The following is a 27669-nucleotide window of genomic DNA, read 5'->3' on the forward strand; positions in this document are numbered from 1 at the left end:
AATTTGAGTAGCATTCCTACTTGGCTCTGGCTTTAGAGGCCAGAAGAATACATAAGTAAAGGGGTTGTAGAGTCTTCCTCCACAGTTAAGGAAAGATGCTGAGGCCAGGTGAGTGGCACAGGAGTACCTGCCTGGAGGCTCTGAGAGGCCAACTGTGTGGAGCTGTGAAAATGAAGCCTGGATTGCAATGGAGATCCCAAAATGTTGGAGATGCCAGAGCCCTGGGATGTCTGCCAAAGAACTGCAAACAGAGTGTGGAACCAGTCCAAGAGAGAGAAGTGTGAAGTGTGCTGTGGTTAACAAAATCAGGAGACCTTTGACATCAGACATGGAGATGCAGAGTTTGGAGCTTGCCCTGCTGGGTTTTGGTATTGCTTTGGTCCATATTTTCTCATTATGTTACTTTTCCCCCTTTTGGAATCGTAATGCATATTTTTAAGTACGTAATTTGCCCCTTTTTTTTTTTTGGTTTGTCGAGACAGGGTTTCTCTGTGTAACAGCCCTGGCTGTCCTGGAACTCACTTTGTAGACCATGCTGGCCTCAAGCTCACAGAGATCCACCTGACTCTGCCTCCTGAGTGCTGGAATTAAAGTTATTTGCTTTTTAATTTTACAGAGGGTTACAAGTAAGAGATTGCCTTGAGTCTCAGAAGAGACTGTAGACTTTAAAGAGTCTTGGGACTGAAAGAGTATGGGCACTTCTGAAATTAAACTAAATACATTTTATATAGAGTTGTGGCCATAAGCCTAGGGGTCCAGGGAGTGGAATGTGACGGTTTGAAAATGAAAGTGACCTCCATAGGCTCACATGTTTGAATGCCTGGTCTCCAGTTGGTAGATCTGTTTGGGAAGGGTTAGGGTGTGCCTTGTTGGAGAAGGTGTGTCACTAAGGGGTGGGTTTTGAGGTTTCAAACGCCCAAGCCATTCCAGTTTGCTCACTCCCTGCCTTGTTCTCTCAACATGTAAGCTCCCAGTTACCACTTCAGCACCACACCACACCTGCCTGCTGCCATGCTCTCTACCATGATGGTCGAGGACTAACCCTCTAAAACTGGAAGCTCCCAATTAAACGCTGTCTTTTATAAATTGCTTTGGTCATGGTGGTTTGACACAGCCATAGAAAAGTGAGACACACCATGAGCTCAAGTTTGATACCATCCCAATACTGCTTTCAGTTTATCAGTCTCCCTCATGGGGAAAACTCTGCATGGATGCTCTTAACTAAACCAGCACATGTGTTGCCTTGGCTGTATCTTATCAGGTCCTCAATGACAGTTCAAAACATACAACCATCGGAAACTGTGCTAGCCTTGCTTTCCAGGTGACAACCCACAGCTGACAATGACAATTCAGGAAGGACCTGCCTTAAGGAGAAAACTGAAGACGAGGACATTCTTTTATCAGTCAAAATATTAAACAGAAAAAGTAATCAAGAACTTACTTGCAATTCTAAGCTTGCTTTTTTTTTTTTTTCTTTTTGAGACACAGTCTATATATAGCCTTAGCTGGTCTAGAACTTGCTATACAGACCAGCCTTGCTTAAACTCCCAGAGATCCTCCTGCCTCTGACTCTCCAGTGCTGGGATCAAAAGGTGGGCGCCATCACACCCAGCTTAAGATATTTCTTAAAGCAGAGTCAGCTTATGGAATTATTAATTTTCTCAGGATTTGGAAGTCTGCCTGGAATTTTCTCTTTCAGTAACGAGAGGGTGGACTCAGCACTCCTAGGACAGGATGTAGTACTATGCAACAGCTGGAGTTCTCTCTAATGCAGAGACACATTCAAATGGAGAAATATGCCAATGAAGTCAGAACAAAAAAATAAAGCGGGTTGACACTCACCTCTGGCACAAACGAAACAAAAGCCTACGTTTACAGCAGCAGAATGACTACTCCGTTTGGAATGGTTACTACAGATGAGAATGTGGGAGGACACAGAGACGCTTCCAGCAGCAACACACGCATCTCCAAAGTGGTAGGCGACTGGACACCTCAAGCACCTCATCATCCGTCCTGTGTGAAGACAGGTCAAGAGGGGTCTACAGCATGCCAGTCAGCCATGGTACTCTGAGAGTAGGCCTCCCCTGCCATGCCACACTGTCACAGTCAGTGCAAAATATTCTTTACTAGGCTAACTGTCATTCCTGCACTTTCCAGTCCCTAAATGCAAGCCTGATAATCATGTGGGGCTCTTCCAAAGGAATGAAATACTATGTCTACACTTAGTTAGTTCTTCAGTGTAGTCTGAAGTGCTTAACAAGTCAGCCATTGTGGCTCAGCCTTTAAACTTGGAGATAAACAGAGAGAATGCCCATGCTGCTGACAAAGACGTGCACTTTGCACGCTGTCCCTTCTTTAGCGCTGGATACCTTTACTTGCTTTGTGGATGTCTTTCTCCATGGAGCAGGAAGAACAGCAGTGCTGGGGACAGCGGAACCCTTTTGACTCAAAGATGGCAGTGGGGAACTTTCGGACACAGGCTTCATGGTAAAACTTCCCACAAACACTGACAGAACAACGTTTCACATCCTCACCAGACTCTTTACATGAAAAACATGGGTGCTGCCCTAGAAAATTGATGAAAAGCAGGTTAAATAAGACCTCGTTAAAGCACATTCCACTTCATTCATTTAACCATTAAAAATGGCAATTATTCCTGACAATGAGCTCCATCCCAGCACTTGGTGTTTTTTTTGTTTTTGTTTTTGTTTGTTTTAGTTAAGATTTATTTATTTATTTATTTATTTATTTATTTATTTATTTATTTATCTATCTTGTATACAGTGTGTACCAGAAGAGGGCACCAGATCACATTACAGATGGTTGTGAGCCACCATGTGGTTGCTGGGAATTAAACTCAGAACCTCTGAAAGAACAGTCAGTGCTCTTAACCCCTGAGCCATCTCTACAGCCCCAGGTTTTTGGGGATAAGGACTTTTTTATGTACCTCAGACCAGCCTCAAAATTGCCATCTTCCTGCTTCAGTCTCCTTAGAGCTCAGCAGGTACAGGTGTGTGATTACACATAAGCTAAGTGCTCCTTTTATACAGGAGTAGCTACAGACATCAAAGAGCTGCTCCTGAGAGAAATTCTGCTATTACACTTCAGAACTTAGCATAAAGAAACATGGGGCTGGAGAGATGGCTCAGTGGTCACAGTCACTGGCTGCTTTTCCAGAGGATCTGGGTTTGATTCTTAGCACCCACTTGGCAGCTCATAACTCTATCTATAATTCCAGTTCCAGGGCGTCCAAAACCCTCTTCAGCCTCATTGGGCACCAGGCATACTCACAAACATACTTGCAGACAAAACACCCATACACACAAAATAATTTTTTTTTAAATCTAAGAACACAGCCTGGTAGTGGTGGCACATGCCTTTAATCCCAGAATGTGGGAGGCAGATGGATTTCTGTGAGTTTAAGGCTAGCCTGGTCTACATAATAAGTTCTAGAACAGTCAGGTCTACATAGTGATACTCTGTCTAAAAAAATATTAATAGCATTATTTTTCCACTAAATATGTAATCATATTTATAGTTTTACTATAACCATATTATATTTACTATATTATATTTAAATATATACTATAACCATAGTTAGTTACTATGATTAATACTTGTTGAGATCTATGAAAGGACTTTAAATCTATGTATTAAGCACCCGTGCGCGCGCACGCAAGCACACACACAAACTTACACACACACACACACACACACACACACACACACACACACACACACACAAACACGTTAGACTCAGCTGCAAGACAGCCTGACCACATACTCCCAACTCCCAAACAAACATCTTTTTTGACCTTAGGAAGTTTAATTCTGTATGATGTCTTAATTCACTGAAATACCTATGGGCAGGCAGGGAGGAAAGCTGGCTTAGCCATGAATGAGTATGAAAGGAGTAAGAGTCATGGAGACATGAGGACAGCACATCCTCCCTATCCAGCCTTCTATGGCACAGCTCACCCGTTTTACACTCCTCACAGATGAATCTTCCCTCAGGGACTGCAGTCAGGCCCAGGCACTCCCAGTGAAAGTGTCTGCAGCACTCCCCTTCACAAGAAACCAGACAATCACCAGCGGTTTCACAGATCTGTAAGAGCAGAAAGCAGAAACTCTCAGACTGGAGCATCAGAATTGACCAGGGCACTTGCTCAAGTACAGGCCACTAGGTTTGTCTCCTAATATTCTGAGTTAGAAGGTCTAAAGGAGGGACCCGCCCAAAAATTCCAATTTCTCCTTTCCTTTCCTTCCCTTCCCTTTCCTTTCCTTTCCTTTCCTTTCCTTTCCTTTCCTTTCTCCTTCCTTCCTTCCTTCCTTCCTTCCTTCCTTCCTTCCTTCCTTCCTTCCGAGACAGGGTTTCTCTGTGAAGCCCTAGGTTTGGTTCCCAGCACCTACATGGAGCTCACACACCCATCTGTAACTCTAGTTCCCTCTTCTGAACTCTTCAGAACCAGGCAAACATGTGGTGCACATGCCCTCATGCAGGTAAAACACAAAATTAAATAACTCAAAAAAAAAATTAAAAGGAATAGGTAGCTGGGCATGTAGGCCACAAGTCTAGAAACAGCCTGGTCTATACAGCAAATTTCAGAGCAAGCAAGGCTCCAAAGTGTGGCCCTGTCTCAGGAACAAAACAAACAATAAAAACCCACTAAGACTGACAGTTGCATTTGAAATGACAAATATTCCAATTAAGGACAGAGAGAACCACAGATATCCTTAGGATCTAAAACTTTAAAGCAATGTAATAATAAAAATAGAATAGCCACCTGCCTACCTGACACACAGTGTCCTTCTTACTCATGCCAGCGCCTCTCCGTGACAAACTTGAGTCCACCGACTGTGAGTCGGAAGCATCTGCATCTGCCGCAGCGGAGGGGCTATCCACTTCTTTTCCATAGCCTACCTATTTGGAAAATAGCAGATGATAAAGGAAAAACAATTCCTGTAGACACAATACAAAGCCTAGTGAAACAGGCTCAAATCTATCTCAGAACAGCCTTCCTTCCTGCCTGCCTTCCCTCCTCTTCATTTCCCTTCCTTCCCTCCCTCCTCCTTTAAATCCAGGGATGCTATGTGTCTGTCATTTGGGAGAAACTGCAGCTAATATTTAAAAAGCAACAATGACAAAAACTCCTCTATAAGCGGTGATTCACCAATACATAAGCAGATAAGGTACGGGTATAATTATTGGGGAAATATGCCTTACTTACAGTGCACCTAGCCAACTGGCAGGAAAGCAGAGCTAGTTGAAGCAACAGGGAGAAGAGAGCTTTCTCTAGAAGTTTTGATTTTTGTTGTTATTATTATTATTTTTAGTCATGGTCTCACAATGTAGTTCTACTGTCCTAGAACTCGCTCTGTAGAGAGGCTGGCCTAGCCTGTAACTCAAAGCTCTGCCTTCTGAGCACTGGAATTAAAGGTATGCACCACCATGCCTGGCCCTTCATCTTTTTGTTTTAAAAAACAAGGCTGACCACCACCACATGAAGCACCCCTCTCTCTCTTATTTTTAAAAAATACTTTATTTAACTTTATTTTATGTGCATTGGTGTAAGGATACAAGATCCCCTGGTACTGGAGTTACAGACAGGTGTGAGCTGCCATGTGGGTGCTGGGAATAGAACCTGGGTCCTCTGGAAGAGCAGCCACTGCTCTTAATCACTAAGCCATCTCTCCAGCCCCTGAAGCACCTCTCTTTGATGGGTGTAGTTTTCAATGCCTGACTACCCTACATTCTACAATGGACCCTGGGAACTTGTCTGGAGGTTCAAGCAGGAGAATTACTCAGATAGCCTTGACCAAGACCTTCTCTTGGGGAAGGCCATCCTCTTCCATTTTTGGAGAGTTGAATATGGAGCCATGAAGAAGGGGCATGAACCTACCCAGACAGGTAAACTGAATTACCGTGGTAACCAAGAGTCAGAGACCACAAAGTCAATTCAGCCCTACACCCTCCCGAGAGTGTTTACATCTCCCTGATTTCTCCCACGGAAGCATGCTACTGTGGCTGGCAAGGCACGAAAGAGCAGTCTGACCTGACCCTTACACAAACTTACCTGCAGATCACTCAGTCCTCGAGAATCGGAGTCAGATGTGTCTCGGTATGCGGAATTAGCAGTGTCTACATCAGTTGAGGCTCGACTCCTTTTCTTTAGAGGCTTACAGGAATCTGAAATCTCGCTGGCACCTTAACACAACACACTGAAATTAATCCTAGGATCATATTTAGGGCCACCGCTTTCCTTTTTTGTAGGAGAATATTTTCTTTCCCCAAACTCATGTTAAGTGTGTTGGGAGAATTCACAGCTTGCTGTGGCACTTAAGTTGCCAGTCAAACCTTCACAAGTTTCTGGCCTTCCTGGTAGAGGTGGTTCATTTACAACTGCTCTATAAAACATTAAATTTAGTTCTGCTCTACTGCTATGTTGACCAACAGAGCCCAAGTTCCAATCTAGACATCAATTGTATCAAAACTGAAGGACAGCCAATTGATTTGGAGCAGTTCAGAGAACCATTCGATTTTGTAAGGGGAAGACATGAAACCCAACACAGTGCAGTTTACAGAGATATGGTTGCAGAGACATCTCCATCTTGTTTTATTAGGGATGTGACAAATCTTTGATTTGTATTCGATTCGTACACGGATAGTGCCATTTCAACCCCCCAATTTTGCAATTCAGCTGATGATTATCCCCCAAATAAATTTTGGATGTTCATCATTGTTCTTTCTTGGTAAAGTGGCATTTATTGTGACCATTAGCAAGTGCTGCGGCACATCTACACATGTCCATCTACATGTCATGCCATGTGGGAGGCACATTAACTGAGGGCTGTAATGGACAATCAGTGTTCAAGTGCAGGAGATCACGAAAGACTAACGAGAGGCCTCTGGACTTCGTGAGGGAAGGAATAAATATATATTTGAAAAAAAAAAAAGGCAGAGAATAGTGTGGAAGTTTTTTTAAAACTGCGTGTAATACAAATCCAGCCAAAACAATAGTGCAAAAAGTTACAAAGCAACAATCTCTTGGGCTAATGCAGTAGGCTATGCAGAGACAGCCACGGTGAAATGTGCAGCTCAGGCACGGTGAATACCAAGGAACCAAGGAGACGCTTATTATTTCCACCCACAGTTTTGTGTTTTAGATTTCCCCCCAAAACTTTCCATACAACAAACACTTCTAGGTCAGCCCAGCAAGCTATGGTGGAAGTGCAGTCCAGAAGAGACTATGGAGAAAGAAGTCTCCTGAGGCCATGAAGATCCGCAACAGGCTGGGTGGGAGCAACGCTTGGTGTATAGCCATATTCTGTGGTGGAAGATGTGGGCCTCGGGAGACTGCTCGGGTTACTGGAACCTCGTTATCACATCCCATCCTACAAGTTTGCACTGAATGCTTCCTGACAGCTACAAGTGAGGGTGCCTGCCCATGTTAATGCTGATTAAAAAACACAATACACAAATCTATCTCTTTCATTGCTGGTGTGTGGAACCAGAACATCACCACAAAATATTTCCTTGGCCTAAAAGATCACTGAATTAACAAGGAGGTTTAACAGAGGAACAGGAGTGCTGTACTGAGAGGCTTTCGAAGGGAAACACAGGTACCGCCAATTCCGATGAGTTTCTGAAAATGCTAGAAAAATGACAGACCGCTGAAGACAGCTGTCATGCTGTTCTCCATGATAACGGCACTAATATTAAAAAAAATAACAACAGCTTTTAATGATTGCAATGTATACAGTTTGGGCTGTTTGGCAAAACCCTGCAGATGTGTATTAATGATGCTTTATTTAAAAACAAAAACGAAAACAGTCCATGGTGGAATTGATCAGGTTAAGTTAATGGTAGTTTTTAGGCTGGACCCATGATTTAAGCTGTACCCATCCAGCTCAGACAAAAAAATAAAAATAAAAAGAGAGAGAAATCATCTGAATGTTAAAGCAATTGTTCAGAGTCTTGAAGAAGAAACCAGGCCAGAGAATGCCAATAATGATGATTGGCAAAATCAAAATCAAAACAAAAGAAACTTTATCGAGCCGCCGACAAAGAAATCTTGCACGGAGACTACAAGTCTGGAGTTTCTGGGATGAAATTGTACAGGAATCTCAGTCCACAGTTTCCTCATTCGCTGCGGAGACGGAGCTGTCACTGAATCTGACAGAGCCCTGCACTCCTCGGTCCGTCGACCCTGTGGAATGGTGGAAACACAACGCAATCAGGCCTCCTAATCTCGCAGCGATCGATCGCGATGTCTTTTCTTGGAGCTCCGCCAAGCAGTGTTCCCTCCGAGAGGCGTTCAGTTCTGCTGAGGATCTCCACGGAGACCATCGCTGCAGACTTCTCCCCGAGAATGCAGAGAGGCTGGTGTTTTATTTTATTCATTTTAAAATAATGCAATTTGCCCAGAGTAAACTACAGGTATTAAACACAGTTTGAGCTCACCAAAATCACATGAGTCATGCTATGGAGTTTGTACTATACTAAAATTGCACACAGAAAACACATATATAAGTTTAAGGGTTCTTAAACTTTGTGCATCTCTCAAATAGATTCACATATGGTCATCTAATAGTGGCCATAATTATGCTATGGGTCAATTTACAAAAAGATTGTACAGCACTGTAAAAAGTAAGTGTGGCAACACTTTTCCCAATCAAGCTGTCCTGTCTGATTTGCCATAGTCCATTTTTGACAAACATAAATAGCTACTATTCGGTATTCAGTCGAATACCAAAAAAGTGGATTCGTCACATCCCTAGTTTATAAGCCAGTGAAATCCCAAAATCTTAACCGAGAAAAGTTGGAAACAATATCAAGTCTACGTGATGTTCTTCAATTTATCAAAACAAGAGAGCTTTTTTCACGTGGAGGGACAGAGTAGGATCAACTCTAAAAGTCAGTCTCTCTCTCTCTCTCTCTCTCTCTCTCTCTCTCTCTCTCTCTCTCTCACACACACACACACACACACACACACACACACTCTCACACACTCACCACCAGGGGGATGAAATTTCACACCAAAGAACAACAATGATTTACAGAGACAGACAAAAATACATGAGATACAAGTAAGTTATTCTTAAAAACTGGTTTAATCAAGGAAATGTCAAGCAACATCGTAACACTAACTCACCTTTCTGTAATCCAGTCTTCAGGGCAGTCTGAGGAGCTGTTTCAACCTGTTTGGACAGAAAAACACAGCATTAACAGGAAGGTTTTTCACTTTTAAAAAATAGAGGGAAAATAAACATTTTCATCAATCTAAGTAGTGACGAGTGACCAATGTTACCGAGAATCTGAATTCAACCCCATCTTCGGGGTCAAGCTCTCTGTCTCAAAGTCAGGGAGGGTTAAATCCTAGCTGCCTGTGCTGAATATCAAGTGACAACACACAGCCACATGCTCTTTCGAAAAGACTTCCCACCATTCCCTTGGTACATGACTAAAACAAGAGTATTTTCCTCAGTGTCTGGGAGGCAGGAGAGGAGCTGTTTCTTTGACCAGCCCATGTTGCTATGGACCCCTCCCGCCCCAAAGACATTAGGATAAATTTTTACTTACTATGATACTCAGGTTAATGTAACTCACGCCACTTTAAGACCCTTCCGCGCCTGCACTCACAGCTAAGTTGCTGGGAACCGGGACCCTCTCTGTAGAGAGTGCTACATGGCTCCATACTGCTGGAAGCTCAATACTTGTGCTGCTAGAACAAACTTAGTAAGTCTGGGATATTGCAACAGCACTTTCTTGAGTGTCTTATGAACAGGGTCTTGATCCTACATCAGGAGAGCGAGATCATAAGTTATTCTGCCGATGTATATGTAAAACACGTGGTACTGGAAGACTGAACCATTGAAATAGGGAAAAGATGCTGTTTGGAGAGGTTCCTGTTTAGGCTATGATTGAATTTTATGTTTCTTTAAGGTGTGAAATATGCATGTTGAAACACAATTTGTAAATATTTAAGGATTGTTCTAAGCTTTTTAAAAATTTTTTTATTTTTTTTACAACAGGTAAAAAAACATACAACAGGAATGCTTTTTGTACGATACAATTAGTTGTACAAATATAAAATCTTCTAAACAATCACTGGTATTATTCTACTACTAACTATATATAACACAGTGGCAGTAACAATTTGTCCCATTATTTTTACTCATTCTGTTTATAAATTTTAAACTGACTGGTCACAGACTGAATTTGGGAACCAAGTGGCAAAGTCACAATTTCATTTTGGTAACAAATACTATAGGTTTATTAGACTTGGAATTTTTTGTAATTTTCTAGATATGGAAATTATATGATAAATGACAAGTATTACTGAAATTTTATCTAAATAGTCTCAAAAAATGTTTATATGCTTGTGATACCATAGAGCACCCACAAAGTTAGCTTTTAAATTTGGAAATTTAAAATTGTGAAGATTTTAAATAAAAAAAGTACACACGCTTCCATGGTAAATGGCTTTAAAACATTAAACTTACTGGAACTAATTCTGGATTTGTTTTAACACTTGGTGGTTGGGCTATAAAAAATAAATACTCTAAAGCTGGCTGTGGTGGAACACACCTTTAATCCCAGCACTGGGGAGGCTGAGGCAGGCGGATCTCTGTGAATGCCTGGCCAACCTGATCTATATATCCAGTTCCAGGCCAGCCAGGGATATATAGTGAGACTATCTCAAAACAAGAAGAAAGATTAGAATATTCTGGGGACATAGCTCATTGGCAAAGTGCTTATCTAAAAATGGATATTCATTCACTTTTTAAAAATCAAAAAAATTCTTGAGTTTATAATTTATAGGAGAATCATTTCTAAGAGTTATTTGAAAAGGTCATTTAACATGTATATTACTACATTGATTACACCAGTTGAACACATTCAATCAAAATGTAATCCCCTCCCCACACACTTTTTCCTTGAATATTGTTTCTCTAACAGTCTGATTTCAGGTGAGTGCCATTTCACTGGAAAAATAACATTTCAAAAGATGTGTGATACCAACAGAAAAAAAACAGATCACCTATGATTACCTGCTTCTTAAATATAAGAATATAAATTAAATTAATTTGATTTGTTCAAAAAATAAAAACAATATATACCAGCAGCTTAAACCCAAAATCAAACTTTTAAAAAAGGGAACTCCTTGATGGTTCCAAGTAAAACTCATGAAAACATGAACTTATTGTGCTTATAACAGAAATTTCAAAATGAATGGCTTCCCATCTCCCAAACCTGTTTTCTGTGAGGATGCCTGAAGCACCACCACAGGACAGCTGTTTGAGAAGTCGCCACTGCAACCCACCAGGACAGATGGAAGGATAGTTCAGGAAGGAGGCCAAGGTGGGGAGAATCTTTCTTTGGTGACAAGAGACAAGCCACCACATCACAGATACGCTCTAACTCTCTACATGTAGGAAGCCAACCTGCTCCTTTTTGATCTTCTTCTTTGGCACAACCTCAGTGGATTTCTCTGATTCAGATCGAGTCCTGACTGATCTTCTTTGCTGCTTCTTTTCTACTGGGCCTATGAGATGATTTAAGCACAAACAAAGAAAAACTCATTAAGATTGCCTGACTCATTTGGTAAAGGCTGACCAGATTCCTGACTTTTTTTTTTTTATTATTATCCATTACTGACAGAGTTTAATTAAAAGTCATTAAAAAGCTTTTAAACACTTGGGAACACAAAATTATTTAATAGCTCAAAGAAACTGAGAATGGGCACTATAAAAGATCCTAGTTAAGCCGGGTGGTGGTGGCACATACCTTTAATCCCAGCACTTGGGAGGCAGAGGCAGGCGGATCTCTGCGACTTTGAGACCAGCCTGGTCTATAAGAGCTAGTTCCAGGATAGGCTCCAAAGCCACAGAGAAACCCTGTCTCGAAACCCCTCCCCCCAAAAAAGATCCTAGTTACACAAGTAAGGGAGATAATGTTTTAGTTTAGTTTTAAAGTTAGACCAAAACAACAGAGGCATAGTTGACTCCTGAAGGCCAATAAACACACTTAAGAAGTGTGACTCCAGGGACTGAAAGGATTCACACAGGAAGACTGAGTTCAGATCCCCAGCAACCACTTAAAACAGAAATAACAGTGAATAAAAAATGGCACCCATAGATTCATAGGAAGTAGCACTATTAGGAGGTATGGCCTTGTTGGAGTAGTTGTGGCCTTGTTGGAGGAAGGTGTTACTGGGGGTGGGCTTTGAGGTACCAAATGCTCAAGCCAGGCCCAATGTCACTGTCTCTTCATGCTGCCTATAGATCCAGATACACAACTCTTAGCTTCTTCCCCAGCACCATGTCTGCCTGAATGTCACCATGCTTCCTGCCATGATGATAATAGACTCAACCTCTGAAACTGTAAGCCAGTCCCAATTAAATGTTTTCCTTTAAAACAAACAAACAAACAAACAAACCAGAAACAACAACATGGGACCTGGCAGCACACGCCTGTAACCCTGCTGCTGAGGAGTCAAGAGAAGGGCCTCCATGGCTTGCTGCCAGCCAGCTAGAGACCCTGAATCAAAAGATAGGGTGAAAATCAATTGAGAGGCACACCCCCTAGCCTCTATACACATGCATATGCACCTGAGCATGTCTGCCTTCTCTCTCTTTGTCTCCCCCAACACACACACACACACACACCCCACATTGGTTCAAAATTCAATCGCTAGTACACATTTTACACCTTATGTGAGTTTAACAAATTTTATATATATAAACAGCAACAGCATTGGGTACACTTGTATTACTGCTACACCAACCAAGCCAGAGGAAAAGCAGGATGGACACAAACATGTGACCAAATACAACCACTAGCTTGACTATCACACAGAGCTACGGTTGTAACTCGGAAATGGCTACTCAGTTGGTGGAGTGCTTGCTTAATATGCAGGAAGCCCTGCATAAGATCCCCTGCACCACACAAACCAGGGCACTTCGGAGGTAGAAGCCAGGGTCAGAAGTTCAAGGTCATTCTTGGCTACATGAGACTAATCTCAAAAAGAAAAAAGTAAAGACAAACAAAAAAAACTAACCAAGGGACAAATTACTGGTATTTTTCCTATGCTAAATAGCAAGATAAGCTGTGTGTGTGTGTGTGTGTGTGTGTGTGTGTGTGTGTGTGTGTGTTTATGTAGACAGGTTGGCAGACCTGGAACTCATAGATATCCCAATATCTCTGCATAAATGCTGAGATTAAAGGTATGAGCTATCATATCTGGCTTAAGATTTTTAAACAGTACAATTGCTTAAAAATAAATTGATCAAAACTTATGTGGGCCTCATGTGAAAAATAAGAACTGACATGGCAACTTGGAAGAATACCAGGAATGAGTACCTCTGCAACACTACAAACAGCAATACCTTCACTGTGACTATTTGTCAGGTTTTAAGTACAACTGACCAAAAATGCCCTTCTTTGTAAGTGTCAAGTCTGAGCCAGTGGGATGGCTCAGCAGGTAAAGGTGCCTAACACCAAGCCTGACAGCCTGAGTTCCAACCCCAGAACCCACATGGCAGAAAAAAAGAACCGACTACCCAACAATGTTCATCGACCTCTAGCTGTGTACCTCCTTTACAATCAGATAGAAGTGTCTCCCATTCAGCAATTCAGATAACCTTCAAAACTCTGCAGCTCACTGCTCTGGGTTACAAGGAAATGCTTCCCTTTGCCTTAGGTCAAATCCAAAACAAAGAACAATCTCACTACTTTTTGGCAGCCAGTAGTTTGGCAATACTATAGGTTTTTTTTTTTTTTTTTTTTTGGAACAGATTTTATTTTTTTTGTGTACCTGTGTATGTGTGTGTGTGTGTGTATGGGGGGGGGGCACACATGCCACAGTGCCAGATGGAGATCAGAGGACAACTTGTGTTCTCTCCTTGCACTATCAGGATCAGTCAAACCGAGGGCTCACTGATGGAGAGTCTCCATAGCCACCTTCCAAGGCTGGAATTATAGGCGTGCTACCATGCTCATCTGCCACTTACATGTGTTCAAGGAATCCAAGCCCCTGGCTACTTGCTTGCTGGCAAGTACTTTAGTTGCAGAGCTATCTCCACAGTGTGGCATCAGATATTTCAGAGCTACAATTAATCTGCTTCTAGCACCAAAGTCACAATCTAGTCACAGAAAGTTCTGGAATTATCCTTTACTCTAAACTTTTTTCCTTAAACTGGTGAGAAAGACAAGAGAGCCTGCCCTCATAGACCAGCTGAGGATTTCAGAGGTCCCAAGCTTCAGTTCAATCATCAATACTCAAGTACTACCTAGAAAAACAAAAATGAAAACAGCTTGGGAACAATAGCAAACAAGCAAGAGAGCAAACAAAACCCAGTTGCTTCTAGGGTGACATGGGTTGGCAAACAATCTGAACTACAGTCACAGAACTTTCTTACCATCCTATGATGTATTGACCTGATATAGCTTGCTTTGTTTTGTTTTTTGAGACAGGTTCTCATGTAGACAGACTATCCTTGAACTGTCATGAATTTCTGATCTCCCTGCTTCCATCTCTCAAGTGCCGGGATCATGGGCATGAGCCAACATGCCAGTTTATGTAGTACTGGGGTTTGAGCACAGGGCTTTGTGCATGCTAGGCAGATACTTTACTAACGAAACTACATCCCCAACCCTGACCTACTTAGTGTCTTACAGAGGGTGAAGCAACATGACTTCTTAAGATTATTCTGAAAGCTACAAAAAGAACAAACACATTTAAAACCACTAACAATTTTTATACTTATTTTCTAAGGGCGAGGGTGGATTTGGAAAGTTATGTAGTAACCTAGTATGAATGTAAATACCATTCTTCAAACCACAGAAATATGTCAGTGGCACACAGTTGAGGTATTTAAGTTAAAAAAAGAGAAAAGGCTCAGCTGAGGTGATAAAATGGCTTCTAAGAGGAAACAAGCGTCTCTCTGACCTTTGGACCACTAAACGTTATTTTTACAAAAAAGTGAGACAATCATTTAAAAAGACAAAAGTATTCTTACCAACCACCACTGGCAACTAAACGAAAACCAAAATCAAAGCTGTATCGCCCATCTCTGAAGATAGATTCTAGTCAAAACTTAGAGCCTAACCTCTATGTGTCTAAGGAAGAAATCCGATTGCCTTTTTCTAAGTTCAAAAAATTAGAACATTCTATTTAAAAAAGAAAACAGGCCGGGCAGTGGTGGCGCACGCCTTTAATCCCAGCACTCGGGAGGCAGAGGCAGGCGGATCTCTGTGAGTTCGAGACCAGCCTGGTCTACAAGAGCTAGTTCCAGGACAGCCTCCAAAGCCACAGAGAAACCCTGTCTCGATAAACCAGAAAAACAAAAAGTGTCCAGTATGAAATGAAGAATTTATTTTCTCCCTTCCTGGGAGACTTTAGGTGTGTAAATAGAGATCTAGATATCTCACTTAAAGTAAGACAAATTAACAACACTACTATAAAAACTGATAGGCCTATTTAAACAGCTGAGGCCAATGGGTTTTACATTTTTTTTTTTTTTGGATAGTCAAAAGAAAGCAAATATTACATCATGGTCAATCAATGCAAAGTTTAAGTCACTTGTCACTTGCTCATCTTCAGCTTCACTAGATGGTGTCTGAAATAATGCAAGTGGCAGACCTGGCTGCCACTTGCTACTCCCTCTGTTCTTTAGTTCAGCTTCTTTTCCCAATTTGATACTGGATAAAGATCCTCTGCTTACTGTGCCTCATTCAACTTGTGCCCAACGGCCTCTGGAAAGATCTTGCCCTGTCCTGTATCCCTCTGGCCTGTTTTTAGAGAGCTAGTCCAAGTATTCCCCCAACAGGGTTTCTCTGTGTAACAGCTCTAGCTGTTCTGAAAATCACTCTGTAGACCAGGCTGTCCTGGAACTCACAGAGATCCTCCTGCCTCTACTTCCGGAGTGCTGGGATTATAGGTGTGTGCCACAAAGTCTTTTTTGAATGGTGGCTGCTATATAGACTTTGTAATAATTCAGATTTTACTTAGATTCAAACTCTCAAAAATAGCCCTCTGTACCCTTCATCAAAGTTTTGCCTGGATTACTACTGGTTCAAGATCTCTATTTCTGTTTTCTGGACTTTGACTCTTCCAGAAGACAATGTGATCACTATATCATTACAATACACTGAGAAGTACACTGTATTGTACAATATTATTTAAAATGTTACATTCATTTATGCTGTGGAATATTAATTTAATGATGCAAGCATGTGTTGCATTCTTTTATGTTTCATTTGTTTATTTCCATGGAGCTGTGTTAATTTGCTTGTCTAAAACACCTGACTGGTCTAATAGAGATGAATGGCCAATAGCGAGGCAGCAGCAAGGATAGGTGGGGCTGGCAGGCAGACAGAATAAATAGGAGGGGAAATCTGGGAAGAGGAGATTGAGGAGCAATTAAAAAGGAGAGGAGGACATCAGGGGCCAGCCACCTAGCTACACAGCAAGCCACAGATTAAGAAGTAAATAAAGGTATATAGAATAGAGAGAGATAAAAGCCCAGAGGCAAAAGGTAGATGGGATAATTTAAGAAAAGCTTGCTAGAAAGAAGCTAAGCTAAGGCTGGGCATTCATAAGAAAGAATAAGCCTCCATGCGGTTATTTGGGAGCTGGGTGACGGTCCCCACAAAGAACAAAGTAAAAACAAACAACTACAACACTGGGTCAGTGAGATGCTCAATGGGTAAAGGCGCTTGCACCACGACTGAGCTCAGTCCCACTGTGGAAGGACAGAACCCACTTCTGCAAGTTTCCGTGACCTCTGCGCACATTCACAGTACCATACATGTACCATACATACAAATAAATACATGTCATTTCTTAAAAAGGAGACGTATATATTTTGTCTCTGCCCTTCATTCCTAAATCCTTTCTAATTCTCTGGGTAGTATGAACGCATATTTGTCCTGTTTGGTCTCTGACCTAGTTCTTGGCACAGAGCTGCAAAGTAAATGCCATGGATCCGTCTTTACCCTAGTGTGACAACTCCTGATGGGCTGCTAGGCAGAGGCTAGTCACTAGAAAGTCAAAGCCACACTAAGTTTTTAGTTCCAAGCCTGAATTCCTGCCCCAAAGGGAAGATAAGCTGGAACCTAAATTAACAACAGGCCATACCGATGTGATGAGGCCTCCTGAAACCCTCTGAACTATGGCACTAGAACTTTCAGATAAGGACACTGGAGGTGCCTGGGAGGGCAGAGAAACTAAAGTCCTCTGTATTTGTTGTCGGGAAGTCTCTTCATCTGTCTGCACATCTGTATCCTCTATGGCATCTTTAATGACAGAGTGGTTAAGCTTCACTGCAGTGCTTACCTGAGTTCTGTGAGCCACTCCAGCAAATAACTCAATCAGAGGAGTAGTAAGAGCAACCTCAATGTGCAAACTGTTAACCAGAGACTGAAGACAGGGTCACATAGTGGGTGAGGCCAGAAGATCTGGAATCCAAAGCCAGTCTCCTGTCCTCAAAAAACCCAAGTCTTGGAGCCTTCTGGAGTCTATACTGAGCCTAAGTGTGTGGGAGCTGATGCTGGTTGGGACAGCAATTGGGAGGTGGGAGCAAGGGGTAGTGAATTCAGGGCCAGCCTGGACTTCACAGCAATACTCTACCTCCAAGAAACTAGAAGCAGGTAAGTTTAAACCTGAAGGGTCTGACAGTGTGAGAAGTGATCAAAAATTGAGGTGACACATGCTTTAACCCATAATAAGGAGGCAGAAGCAGGAGACATCTGAGTTCAGGGCCAGCCTAGTATACACAGTGAGTTCCAGACCAGTCAGAGCCATACAGTAAGACCTTGCCTCACAAACAAAAAGGTCGCTTAGCAAGTGTCTAAGAACTGGTCAGTATGAGGAAAAATCATCCACTCATCTGGGTCACAGGAGTGTGCAAAATGGCCAATGTATGTCAGAATAGAAATCATTTCTTAGAATTTAAAATCTTTCAAAGAGCAAAATAAAATAAGCTCTTATTTCTAAAATAAGATTATAAATGCCGGCTGGAGAGATGGCCCAGAGGTTCAGAGCACTGCCTGCTCTTCCAGAGGTTCTGAGTTTAATTCCCAGCAACCACATGGTGGCTTACAGACATCTATAATGAGATCTAGTGCCCTCTTCTGGCCTGCAGAGATACATGCAAACAGAATACTGTATACATAATAAATAAATAAATCTTTAAAAAAAAATGATTCTAAATGCCCAAGCTTATTAAAACTTTCCTTTGAACTTAGGTCAGTTTGCATACCAGGCAAACAGTCTATCACTGACCTATATAAAAGCCTACAGGGGTGTGGAAAAGTTAATGAGACAGGTTCTTGCTCTATAGCCCAGGCTGTCCTGGAACTTTATATACAGCCCAGCTAACATGGATAAACAGAGATCCTCCTGCTTCAGCCTCTGAGTGCTAGGCAACCACCACCTGGCTCCCACCCCACTGTAGGGCTTCATTTTGGCACAAGGTCTCACTAAGTTACCACACTGGCCTTGGAGTTGTGATGCTCATGGCAGCCTCTTCAACTGAGATTAAGGTTCTGTTTTTAATGGTTATGTGAAGCACTACTATAGAAATAATATTCATGTATCACTCATATAGTACTGTTGTTATGACATAAATCTACTAGACAACCAGTTTAGACTAAGATACATTGTAAGCCTTTTTGAAAAATAGCTTTAGATTGATAAGATGGCTCAGTGAATGCAGGCGCTTGCTGCCAAGTCTGATCTGAGTTTGATCCCCAGGATCTACCCTAAGAGACTAACTTGAATAGGTAGTCTTCTGAGATCCACACACATGCCATGTCACAGCATGTGTGCATACCTCTGTGTGTGTGTGTGTGTGTGCGCGCGCACGCACACACACACACACACACACACACACACACAAATAAATAAATGGATGAATAAAATTAAAATTTTAAATCAAAACATAGCCTTAAATCTTCCAAAGGTGCAACCTTATTAAATACAGGGATTCTTCTACCTCTGCATTTGTTTTGTTGTTGTTTCCTTTCTGTTTTGTTTTGCAGAGCCCTGGCAGGCCTAGAACTCGCTCTGTAGACCAGACTGGCCTCAAACTCACAGAGATTCACCTGCCCAGCTACCCACTCCCTGCTTCAGGTGTTTCCCTTTTAAGGAAGAATAACACTGCTCGGTTTTCAGCTCCAGGTGTCTGCTGACCAGAGAACAAGTCACATTAAGAGTAGCTAGGTCCTGGGTCTCAGAGCTACTAACACTGCACACATCTACCAACAATTTTGTTTCCAATAGAGGATAAAGAAGCAAACGGTGAGGGTGAGAATGTCTGCTACTGCTGGAAGAGTAAGCTGTTGTTCTACAAAAAGAGAAAGGGCCTAGACATTCATATAATTCATAGCTTCGACCCCCCCCCTTTATTTACTTATTTATTTTGAGCTGGAATGTGGCTGGTTTCTTTTGGCTGGGATTACATGCACACTACCATACTCAGCATAGAATTTACAGCTATACTCTCTCTCTCTTTTTGTTTTTGTTTTTTGTGACAGGGTTTCTCTGTGTAACAGCCCTAGCTGTCCTGGACCTTTGTAGACCAGGCTGGCCTCAAACTCACAGAGATCCACCTGCCTCTGTCTCCTGAGTGTACAGCTATACTCTTAATTATGGAACTATCCTAGTATTTAAATTCCTGTAGGGAAAAGAACTATGAATAAAGCTCTCTAGTTTGCATTCATTATTTCCCACTAAAATGATTGCTTTTAACATCAAAATCTTTTAATTTTATGTGGATGAGTATTCTGCCTACATATGCCTACATTCTGCCTACATATATGTCTGCTTGTGCACCATGTGTGTATCTGGTGCCTGTGGAGGCCAGGACAGGCGTTAGGTCTCTAGAGTCACAGAGCTATCATATGAAGCAAGGATTCTCACTATGAAACAGCTATGTGCGTGTGCCATCATGATCTGTTTTCATTCATCGAGGTGCCCCTCGGTCATACCCACCTGCAGAACCAGATGTCGCCTCAGGAGATGACGAGTTCTGAGCTGGCTTCTCGTTTCTCTGACTTGGTGAAGAGATTATAAGCCTGTCTTGCCCCCTGACACTTATTTCTGTTTTGTTACCAATTCCCTTTAAAATGAGGCAGAATAAAAAACAAGCAATTAGCAGGTACATAGTGTCATGAGCTTAGAAAGATGGTTTAACATAATCATAATTTGCTCAAACTTGCATTGTCAATTATGATTAGTCATTATCAGAAATATTTTATTAAGTCATCAGGATATATTTTAAAATATACATTGAGATTACTTGAAAGAAAAATGAAAACTATTTGCCTTAAGTCCAGGTGTTAAATGCCCTTAATAAATGAATTTGCATCACCCCATTTTCTGTCAAAAACAAAGTAATCCCTGGTCTGAACAGTCCCTTTCTTTATACCACTGTCATTTGGTGAAGCCATCTGTTACAAAGGTAGAAAGGTCAATGTGTCTTGAGATGAGACTATCTTTAGATAAAGAAATATGTCATTTATGTTTACAAAATGTGATCAAATAGGTCACATGGAGCAGACATCAGGTGCAGTTAACTTAGGTATTAATTTAGGTATTTTTCAATGTAATGAAATAAGAACCATTTTAACTGTTATATTTACTTTTCAAAAGTTCAATTTGTTTTAAAGATTTATTTTCATTTTACATGTATGAGTGTTTTGCCTGAATGTATGTGTACCACATGCATGCCTGCAGAGACCAGCATGTGGTCTTGCACCCTCTGGAACTGGAATTATAGATGGTTGTGAGTCATCATGTGGGTGCTGGGAACCAAACCCAGATCTACAAGAGCAGCAAATATTCTTAAGGGCTGAGTCATCTCTCCAGCCCCCAAAGATCAGTTTTATCTTGAATTTCCTTTAATAGTTGTAGGGGGTATTTTTTCATACAGAAGCAAGTAAAACTAGCTCTAAGAATAAAGGCAATTTGCATTCAAACAATATGCAAATGTTGCTATCAAAAGAATCACACTGGGGCTGGAGAGATGGCTCAGTGGTTAAGAACACTTGCTGCTCTCCAACACCAATGTTTTGGGGCTCACAAATGCCCAAAGCTCCAGCCCCAAAGGATCCCAACACTCTCTTCTGGCAAGGAATGGAAATGAGGAAGAGGAAAGAGAGAAGGAGGGGAAAGGAGAAAGTAAAGGAAAAAGAAAACGGAGAAGTCAAGTGGAGACTATACTTTATAAACTTTTGGGGGGAACTGATCCGTATTAAAATCAATTAAACCCACAGCAGAGACAGATTAACAGGAAGAAACCCTGAACATTTCTAAGAATGAAACATCCCCATATATAATCAACTATTTTAATGTGTGTATGTTAATGCAGAAAAAAGCAAAGAATTCCATAATATATACACATGCATGAGATGCAACTAGATCAAAATCACACCCAAATTATAGAGTGGATTGTGAGGTATGTACATATTCTAATGTTACAAAAAATTTTGACACCTTCAAGCCAAGACCAACTGCCTTAAATGGAAACCCAGAGATTTTTAGTAGCTGATCTATACCATTAATTACCCTTTTCTCACCACAATTCATTATAGGACCAACATATTAGTGAAATGTCTCTAAAACTCAATGAGATATCCCAACCTAACAGGAATCTAATCACCAAGCTGAATGTGCCCTTTACTCAACAGCTTTTAGCTAGATTAAAAGACAGCCTGAGCAAGGTGTAGGTACAGCTATTAGGAAGAGTCCTGGCCTAGAGGCATAACCAGCCCGTTTTATTTTTTAGACAAGGTTTTGCTATGTAGCTCAGGCTGGCCTTGTGCCTCTGCCTTCTGAGTGCTAAAATGACAGGTGCAGACCACCAAGCCCAGTCAGAGAACTCACAATGTGCAGATTTAAGGACATGCAAGAAATCCTCACTAAATCTGAACTCCAACACAGCAGCCACATGAGGCTGACCTGAAATGTGGTTAGTACAGACAGAGCTTGTCTAACGTGCATGACCCTAGCACCAGTTGCACGGGCATATCCACAATCCCAACACTGGGAGGCAGAGGCAGGAGAATCAGAGGTGCAGAGTCATACTAAATTACATAGTTTAACGCTCCCCTGGGCTATATAAGACACTAGAGAGGTGGGTGGAAGAGGATAAACATTGAATTCCAAAGACTTAGATGAGAGAAAAAAGTAGGAAAACAGCTCACCAACCACTTTGTACTGACTACTTATCAAAATAATGTTTAGGCACAATAAGTTAAATGAACTGTGTAGTTAAAATTAAAACAAAACTAAACTAAACTAAAAAGCTACTGCCGGAACAACCAAACAGATCAGGCACAATTATTCCAGTAGTTTTTTTTTTTTTTTTATAACAATTCAGATAAAAGAAGATTTTTAATAAAAATCATATTTTACAACAAAGAAAAACTAACTCTACAAATAAGAAAAGGCAAACTGCCCGGTTTTTCCATGACTTTCGGAGCTAAGTAGGATCCTGGCTCCATTGCTCAAGATTAATCTACTGCAGATGTGAGTGTTACACGAGGGAAATGGGAAGAACATAGCTTCTTGCCCAGAGTAAACGGGGATGCTTCAAATGTAGTGGATCCAAAGGGCATTTAAATTACATTCTTAACTGGTTGTTTTAGTACCATTCCCCAAACCCCTAGAGAACAAGAGGTACCTTCGTGGAATAAACAAACTGATCAATAAACTTCCCATCTCCTGTGGCATTCTGAAGAGCAAACACTTGTTCAATTTTCACAACTGGAGACATGTTACACTTCTGCAAATCTAGGCTCCCTTTGTGCATTGTGATGGAAGCTGGTAAGGACTTCCTTGCGGCTGCTGTTTTCCAGGCTATTTTAACAGGAGGTGGCTCTTCCTCTTCCACACTTGTGTGCCGCCTCTGGCTTTGTCTTCGAAGGTCAGTACTTGATTGTGAGGAGGCCACCTCCCCAGCATTGGTCTGTTCTGGCTGACTATTCAGCATAGATCTTGGTCTTCGGGGTTTCTTAACTTCGGTCTTGGAGGTAACATTCTTCTTTGCTTGGGATGAAGCCTCTTCGGGCTGCTTGTCAATATAGATGAACGTGTACTGTTCTACTCTTTCTTCTCGAGTCATTTTCAATGCTTTCTCTGCATGAGCGATACCAATGTCCCACTGGGCACGTTCTCTCTGAGGCCGAGGTTTCCGAATCTTTATAAAAAGATAAAGGCATTATGTGAAATTTTATATATATATATGTCCAATAGGCACATTAAAACCAACATGTACTTTCTAGGCACCCTGAATTTTTTTTTTCAAGTACACATAAATATTTTCAGATTCTCCAGACACATAAATGGAATGTGCTGATCTCATGACATTAATAAACTAGTATTACTCTATTAAAATGATGTGAAGGTCTATTCTTTCTATTTCTTTGGTGACTACTCTGCTGCAACACCCCAAAGAGTTGTCCTTCCACATCAGTATTTACTGAACGGTAATAATGGAAAAGGAGAAACACTACAGCAATGGTTTGTTTTCAGGGACGAATAAACACAAGCACTGGACATGCCGTGGCAAAGTTGCTATTCCTCCATATGTAGGAAAGTAAGTCAGGTACTGTGGGGATCTCGGCAAGGCTTGCTGCCAGCCAACATTTGGAGATGTGTGGTCAATCTATGCCAATATGCAAACAAGGATTGGATGAGGAGAAAGAAGAAAACCCAAGGAAGCGGCACAACCAAGAAAAGCATGTGTGTAGGGGGTAAGGTGGTGGGTGATGAACAAACCCTGAACAAACCTTTCAATATGGTTGAGCAGAAGAAGAGTCTGGGCAGGCAGGAGGGTAAAAAAGCTTTCAATCAAAGTGTGTGAGATGACCAGAGAAACTAACTGAAAGTGATGAGCAAAGCAACCAAGAACCGTTCAGACAGGGCCAGTGAAATGGCTCAGCAGGTAAAGGCACTTGCTTACTAACCATCCTGGGGACCCACACGGCAGAAGGAAAGAAACAATTTCCCCAAGTTGTCCTCTGACCTCCACATACACATCGTAGTATGTGAGCTACACATATATACACAAAATAAATACAACAATCGGGCTGGGCATGGTGCATGCACCTTTAATCCCAGGACTCAGGAAACACAGAAAGGCAGATCACTAAGAGTTCAAGACCAGCATGGGCTACAAAGCAAATTTTAAGCCAGGCAGAGTTAATATTAGGGAGACCCTATTTCAAAAAAGTAACAACAACAAAAAAGTGATAATAAAAAAAAAAATTTAAGAATCAGACTAGATGGTATAGTATATGCTAAATGTTGACTAATCTTTAAAATATAAGTCAGATAAAATTAACTAAAATCCTCTTTATATAATGAAATTTGTTTAGTCCCAGTACTTGGGTCTGGGCAGGGGCAGGGGCAGAGGCAGGCAGATTTCAGTGAGTTTGAGGTAGTTTCAGGACAGCCAAGGATATAAAGGGAGACCCTGTCTGGAAAAACCACTCCCTCCCTCAAAGAAAAAAGAGTGGGGATGGGGGTGGGTGAGTTCTGTTCTTCTGGAAGACCAGAGTTTGATTCTCAGTACCCACAGCAGGTAGCTCACAACTGCCTATCACTCCAGCTGCAAAGAAGCTGATTGCTGTTACTGGACTCTGTTTTTTGTTTTATTAAAAAGAAGAAAAGGAGGAGGAGGAAGAGAGGAGGAAGAGAAGAAGTAGGATAATTCTTTAAAAGCCTGTGATAAAACTTGGTGTTTTTGCTGTTGGTGGTTTAAACTCACTGGACTTAAACTTAGAGACGTGTCTGCTCCTGCCTCCTATATGGTGGGATTAAAGGCACGTGGCATCACTCCTAGCCAAAATGTAGCTTTTAAAAGTATTTTATTAGAAATTTCTGAACTATAAGAGACCTACATTAACTGCATGATATACTTGAAAAATTTATCTTTATGAAACCTAGCACTAGGAACAATGCATATATGCAAATAAAATAAATAAAACAACCAAACTAAAAAATAAATAAATAAAAATCAACAAGACATACTGAGAATCCGTTTCAAAAATCTAAATATCCATCACCACTTCAAATGCATTGAAGTTCTATAACTCTTGTTCTATTCCCTGGTTCTATAACTCTTGTGGCCTGAGCTGGACCAGTAACTGAAGCCTTCTGTACCTCAGTTCCCTGATCCGAAGAAAAGTATGCCTTATTGGGATTTTTATGAAGATTAAATAAGTACATCAATACTTTCAAAAATACTTATTTCACAGAAGATACTAGTTAACTTTTTATTTGGCCTGATTTTGGTTTTTGAGATAAAAGTTTCACTGTGTAGCCTAAGCCAACTTTAACCTAGACCCTCCCCTCCTGTGTTAGCCTCCCAAATGCTGATATTACAGATCTACACACTCCGGGCTCTTATCAAGTATTTTTAAATCTTTGATAAAATAACTTTGTTAATAGAATAAAGAAGAATTAAGGGAAGACACTGATACAGAAAAATTACTTAAACTCTTTAGCAAAATAAACATCACTAATGCCTACTGGATTTGTACACATCAATTCACAACAGATTATAAAGTTGGTCTTTGTTTTATGAGACAGGATCCCATGTATTCCAGGCTAGCCCTAAACTCTATGTAGCAAAACTTGAAGTTCTGATCCTCCTGCCTCTACTGGACATGCAGCCAGGTCCAGTTTATGTGGTACCAGTGGCCCAAGCCAGGGCTTTATGTATGATGGCAAGTACTTTACCAAAGAAGCTACAGCCTCAGTTCTGACCCTTTTTAACAGTACTATAATATTATAGGATATACAATTATTTAGTATGTTTTTTGAGACAGGGCCTCACTACATAGCTCTGAATGGCCTGGAACTCACTATATAGACCAGGTGAGCCTCAAACATTGAAGTGATCTGCCTTACTAATGAGTGCTTGGATTATAGACACATATCATTATGACCAGTTATAAAATGTGTTAATGGACAGTGGGGATATAGGTGAGCAGCAGATTGTCAGTCATGGGAAATACCCTGGGTTCCATCTCCAATGTAACAAACAAAGCAAACCATGCAGAATAGGCTTTCAGTTACCTTTTGTTTTTCAGAGTGATTGCTGGCTTGTTTGGTTGCCTCGGCTAGTAACTCTTCATACTGTTCGTGACCTTTATACTCCCGTACCCGTTTCTCATGAACCCATGCCCTCTCTGGCTGGTTGCTAAAAAACTGGACATGATATTCCCGGGCACCTGTAAGTAAAAATTTATATTAATTATGTTAGCACATAAAAATCCACATATAATTTGCCAGAAGGACCTTGGAACATAGTTTTCTCATCATTTTTTCCATTAAAACTTGAACATTTTAAATTGCACAAAGATATATTACAACACTCAGTAACCTCGAAACTAATGGCTACTATAAAATCATTTCATATGATTAAAATCAGGGCAGCAAGTTTTAAGAAAAAGAAAAATGTGAAATTCTGCTAATTGCCCCATTTATTACTTTGATTATATAATTTTTTTTCTTGTCTCAAATATTTTTACAAATTAGAATATAAATACACAATGTTTCCTTCCAAAACTATACATGTTTCCTTGGACTTTTAAGAGCCAAGTCCTGTGACCCCTATAGTACTGTCATAATAATTATCACTGATTTCTCTTTTACACTTAAGACACAAAAGCAATAGCAGATAAAATTTATGGCACCCCAACACAAACACTACACAGAATGATGCCCAGCTACTGGGTGCTTCACTGCCGCACACTGGAACTTTTTTTTTTTTTAATGACAGTTTTATGTGATGTCCTTGAGAAATCAGCAATGACTTACTTAAAATGATTAACTTTCCTGAATTTCAGCCTTGAATTTGCAACTCTTTAATACTCTGTGCAGTAAAAAACCATGAAAAATTAACGAGACACTTCTGCATCCTGGACATCGAAGGCTGCCTTAAGGGAAGCACTAATTATGGTCATCTGGTGGTAAGATGGGATGTCACAGTCACTAGAAAGTGTGCCTTTCTGCTGCTATTCAAACATGAGAAGGTGGCAAGATGTCTCTCTAGAATGAGCTCCTATTTCAAGGAAAACACATGATTTGTTATCAATAATACAGCTTGATCTTTCAGGTAATTATTAGAATTTTAGAAAACCTGCCTTTGCCTCTCTGAGTCTGCTTACTTTCCCAGATCAAAGAACTTCTGAGAAAGTAAGTGGTGATTTAGAAAAACATCTAGCTAGGCACAGTAGCACACACTTTTAATTCCAGCACTCAGGAGGCAGGTATAAGAGGATCTCTTTTACTTTAAAGTCAACCTGGTCTACATAGAGAGTTCCAGGACAGTTGAGGCTACATAGAGATACTCTGCCTCAAAAAGAAAGAAAAAGAAAAAAAAGAAACTACAAAGGAATCTGTCAACATATGAAAGATCTACATGACTCACTAAAACAAGAATTTTTTTAATTTTATTTTTATTTATTTTTTGAGACAAGGTTCCTCTGTCTGTCCTGGCTGTCATGGAACTCACTCTGTAGACCAAGCGGGTCTCAAACTCACAGAGATCCACCTGTCTCTGCCTCCCTGGTGCTAGGATTAAAGGCATGTACCACCACTGCCAAGCATATGAATCATTTTTAAAACAAACAAACAAACAAACAAACAAAAA

General features: G+C 41.0%; 1 protein-coding gene across 8 annotated transcripts in view; it reads right to left on the reverse strand.

Moving 5' to 3' along the window:
• Nsd3 (nuclear receptor binding SET domain protein 3) overlaps nucleotides 1-27669 on the reverse strand; it is a 110128-nt gene that overhangs the window by 29287 nt on the left and 53172 nt on the right. For 7 of the 8 annotated variants that reach the window (XR_004772576.1, XM_027395351.2, XM_035453375.1 and 4 more), the window contains exons 5-14: nucleotides 26091-26245; nucleotides 22690-23205; nucleotides 19998-20124; nucleotides 11446-11546; nucleotides 9153-9198; nucleotides 6075-6205; nucleotides 4793-4921; nucleotides 3979-4105; nucleotides 2370-2567; nucleotides 1843-2013 (exon numbers count right to left, since the gene is read on the reverse strand). Coding sequence is in view for 7 of the 8 variants with exons in the window: in XM_027395351.2 (XP_027251152.1) it covers nucleotides 1843-2013; nucleotides 2370-2567; nucleotides 3979-4105; nucleotides 4793-4921; nucleotides 6075-6205; nucleotides 9153-9198; nucleotides 11446-11546; nucleotides 19998-20124; nucleotides 22690-23205; nucleotides 26091-26245 (1701 nt within the window). In the remaining variant the exon portion in view is untranslated. Of the gene's footprint in view, nucleotides 1-1842; nucleotides 2014-2369; nucleotides 2568-3978; nucleotides 4106-4792; nucleotides 4922-6074; nucleotides 6206-6942; nucleotides 8208-9152; nucleotides 9199-11445; nucleotides 11547-19997; nucleotides 20125-22689; nucleotides 23206-26090; nucleotides 26246-27669 lie in introns of those variants that run through there. The other variant, XM_027395353.2, reaches the window with a different exon arrangement.

Source organism: Cricetulus griseus (genome assembly GCF_003668045.3).
Source record: "Cricetulus griseus strain 17A/GY chromosome 1 unlocalized genomic scaffold, alternate assembly CriGri-PICRH-1.0 chr1_1, whole genome shotgun sequence".
Taxonomy (NCBI): Eukaryota; Metazoa; Chordata; class Mammalia; order Rodentia; family Cricetidae; genus Cricetulus; species Cricetulus griseus.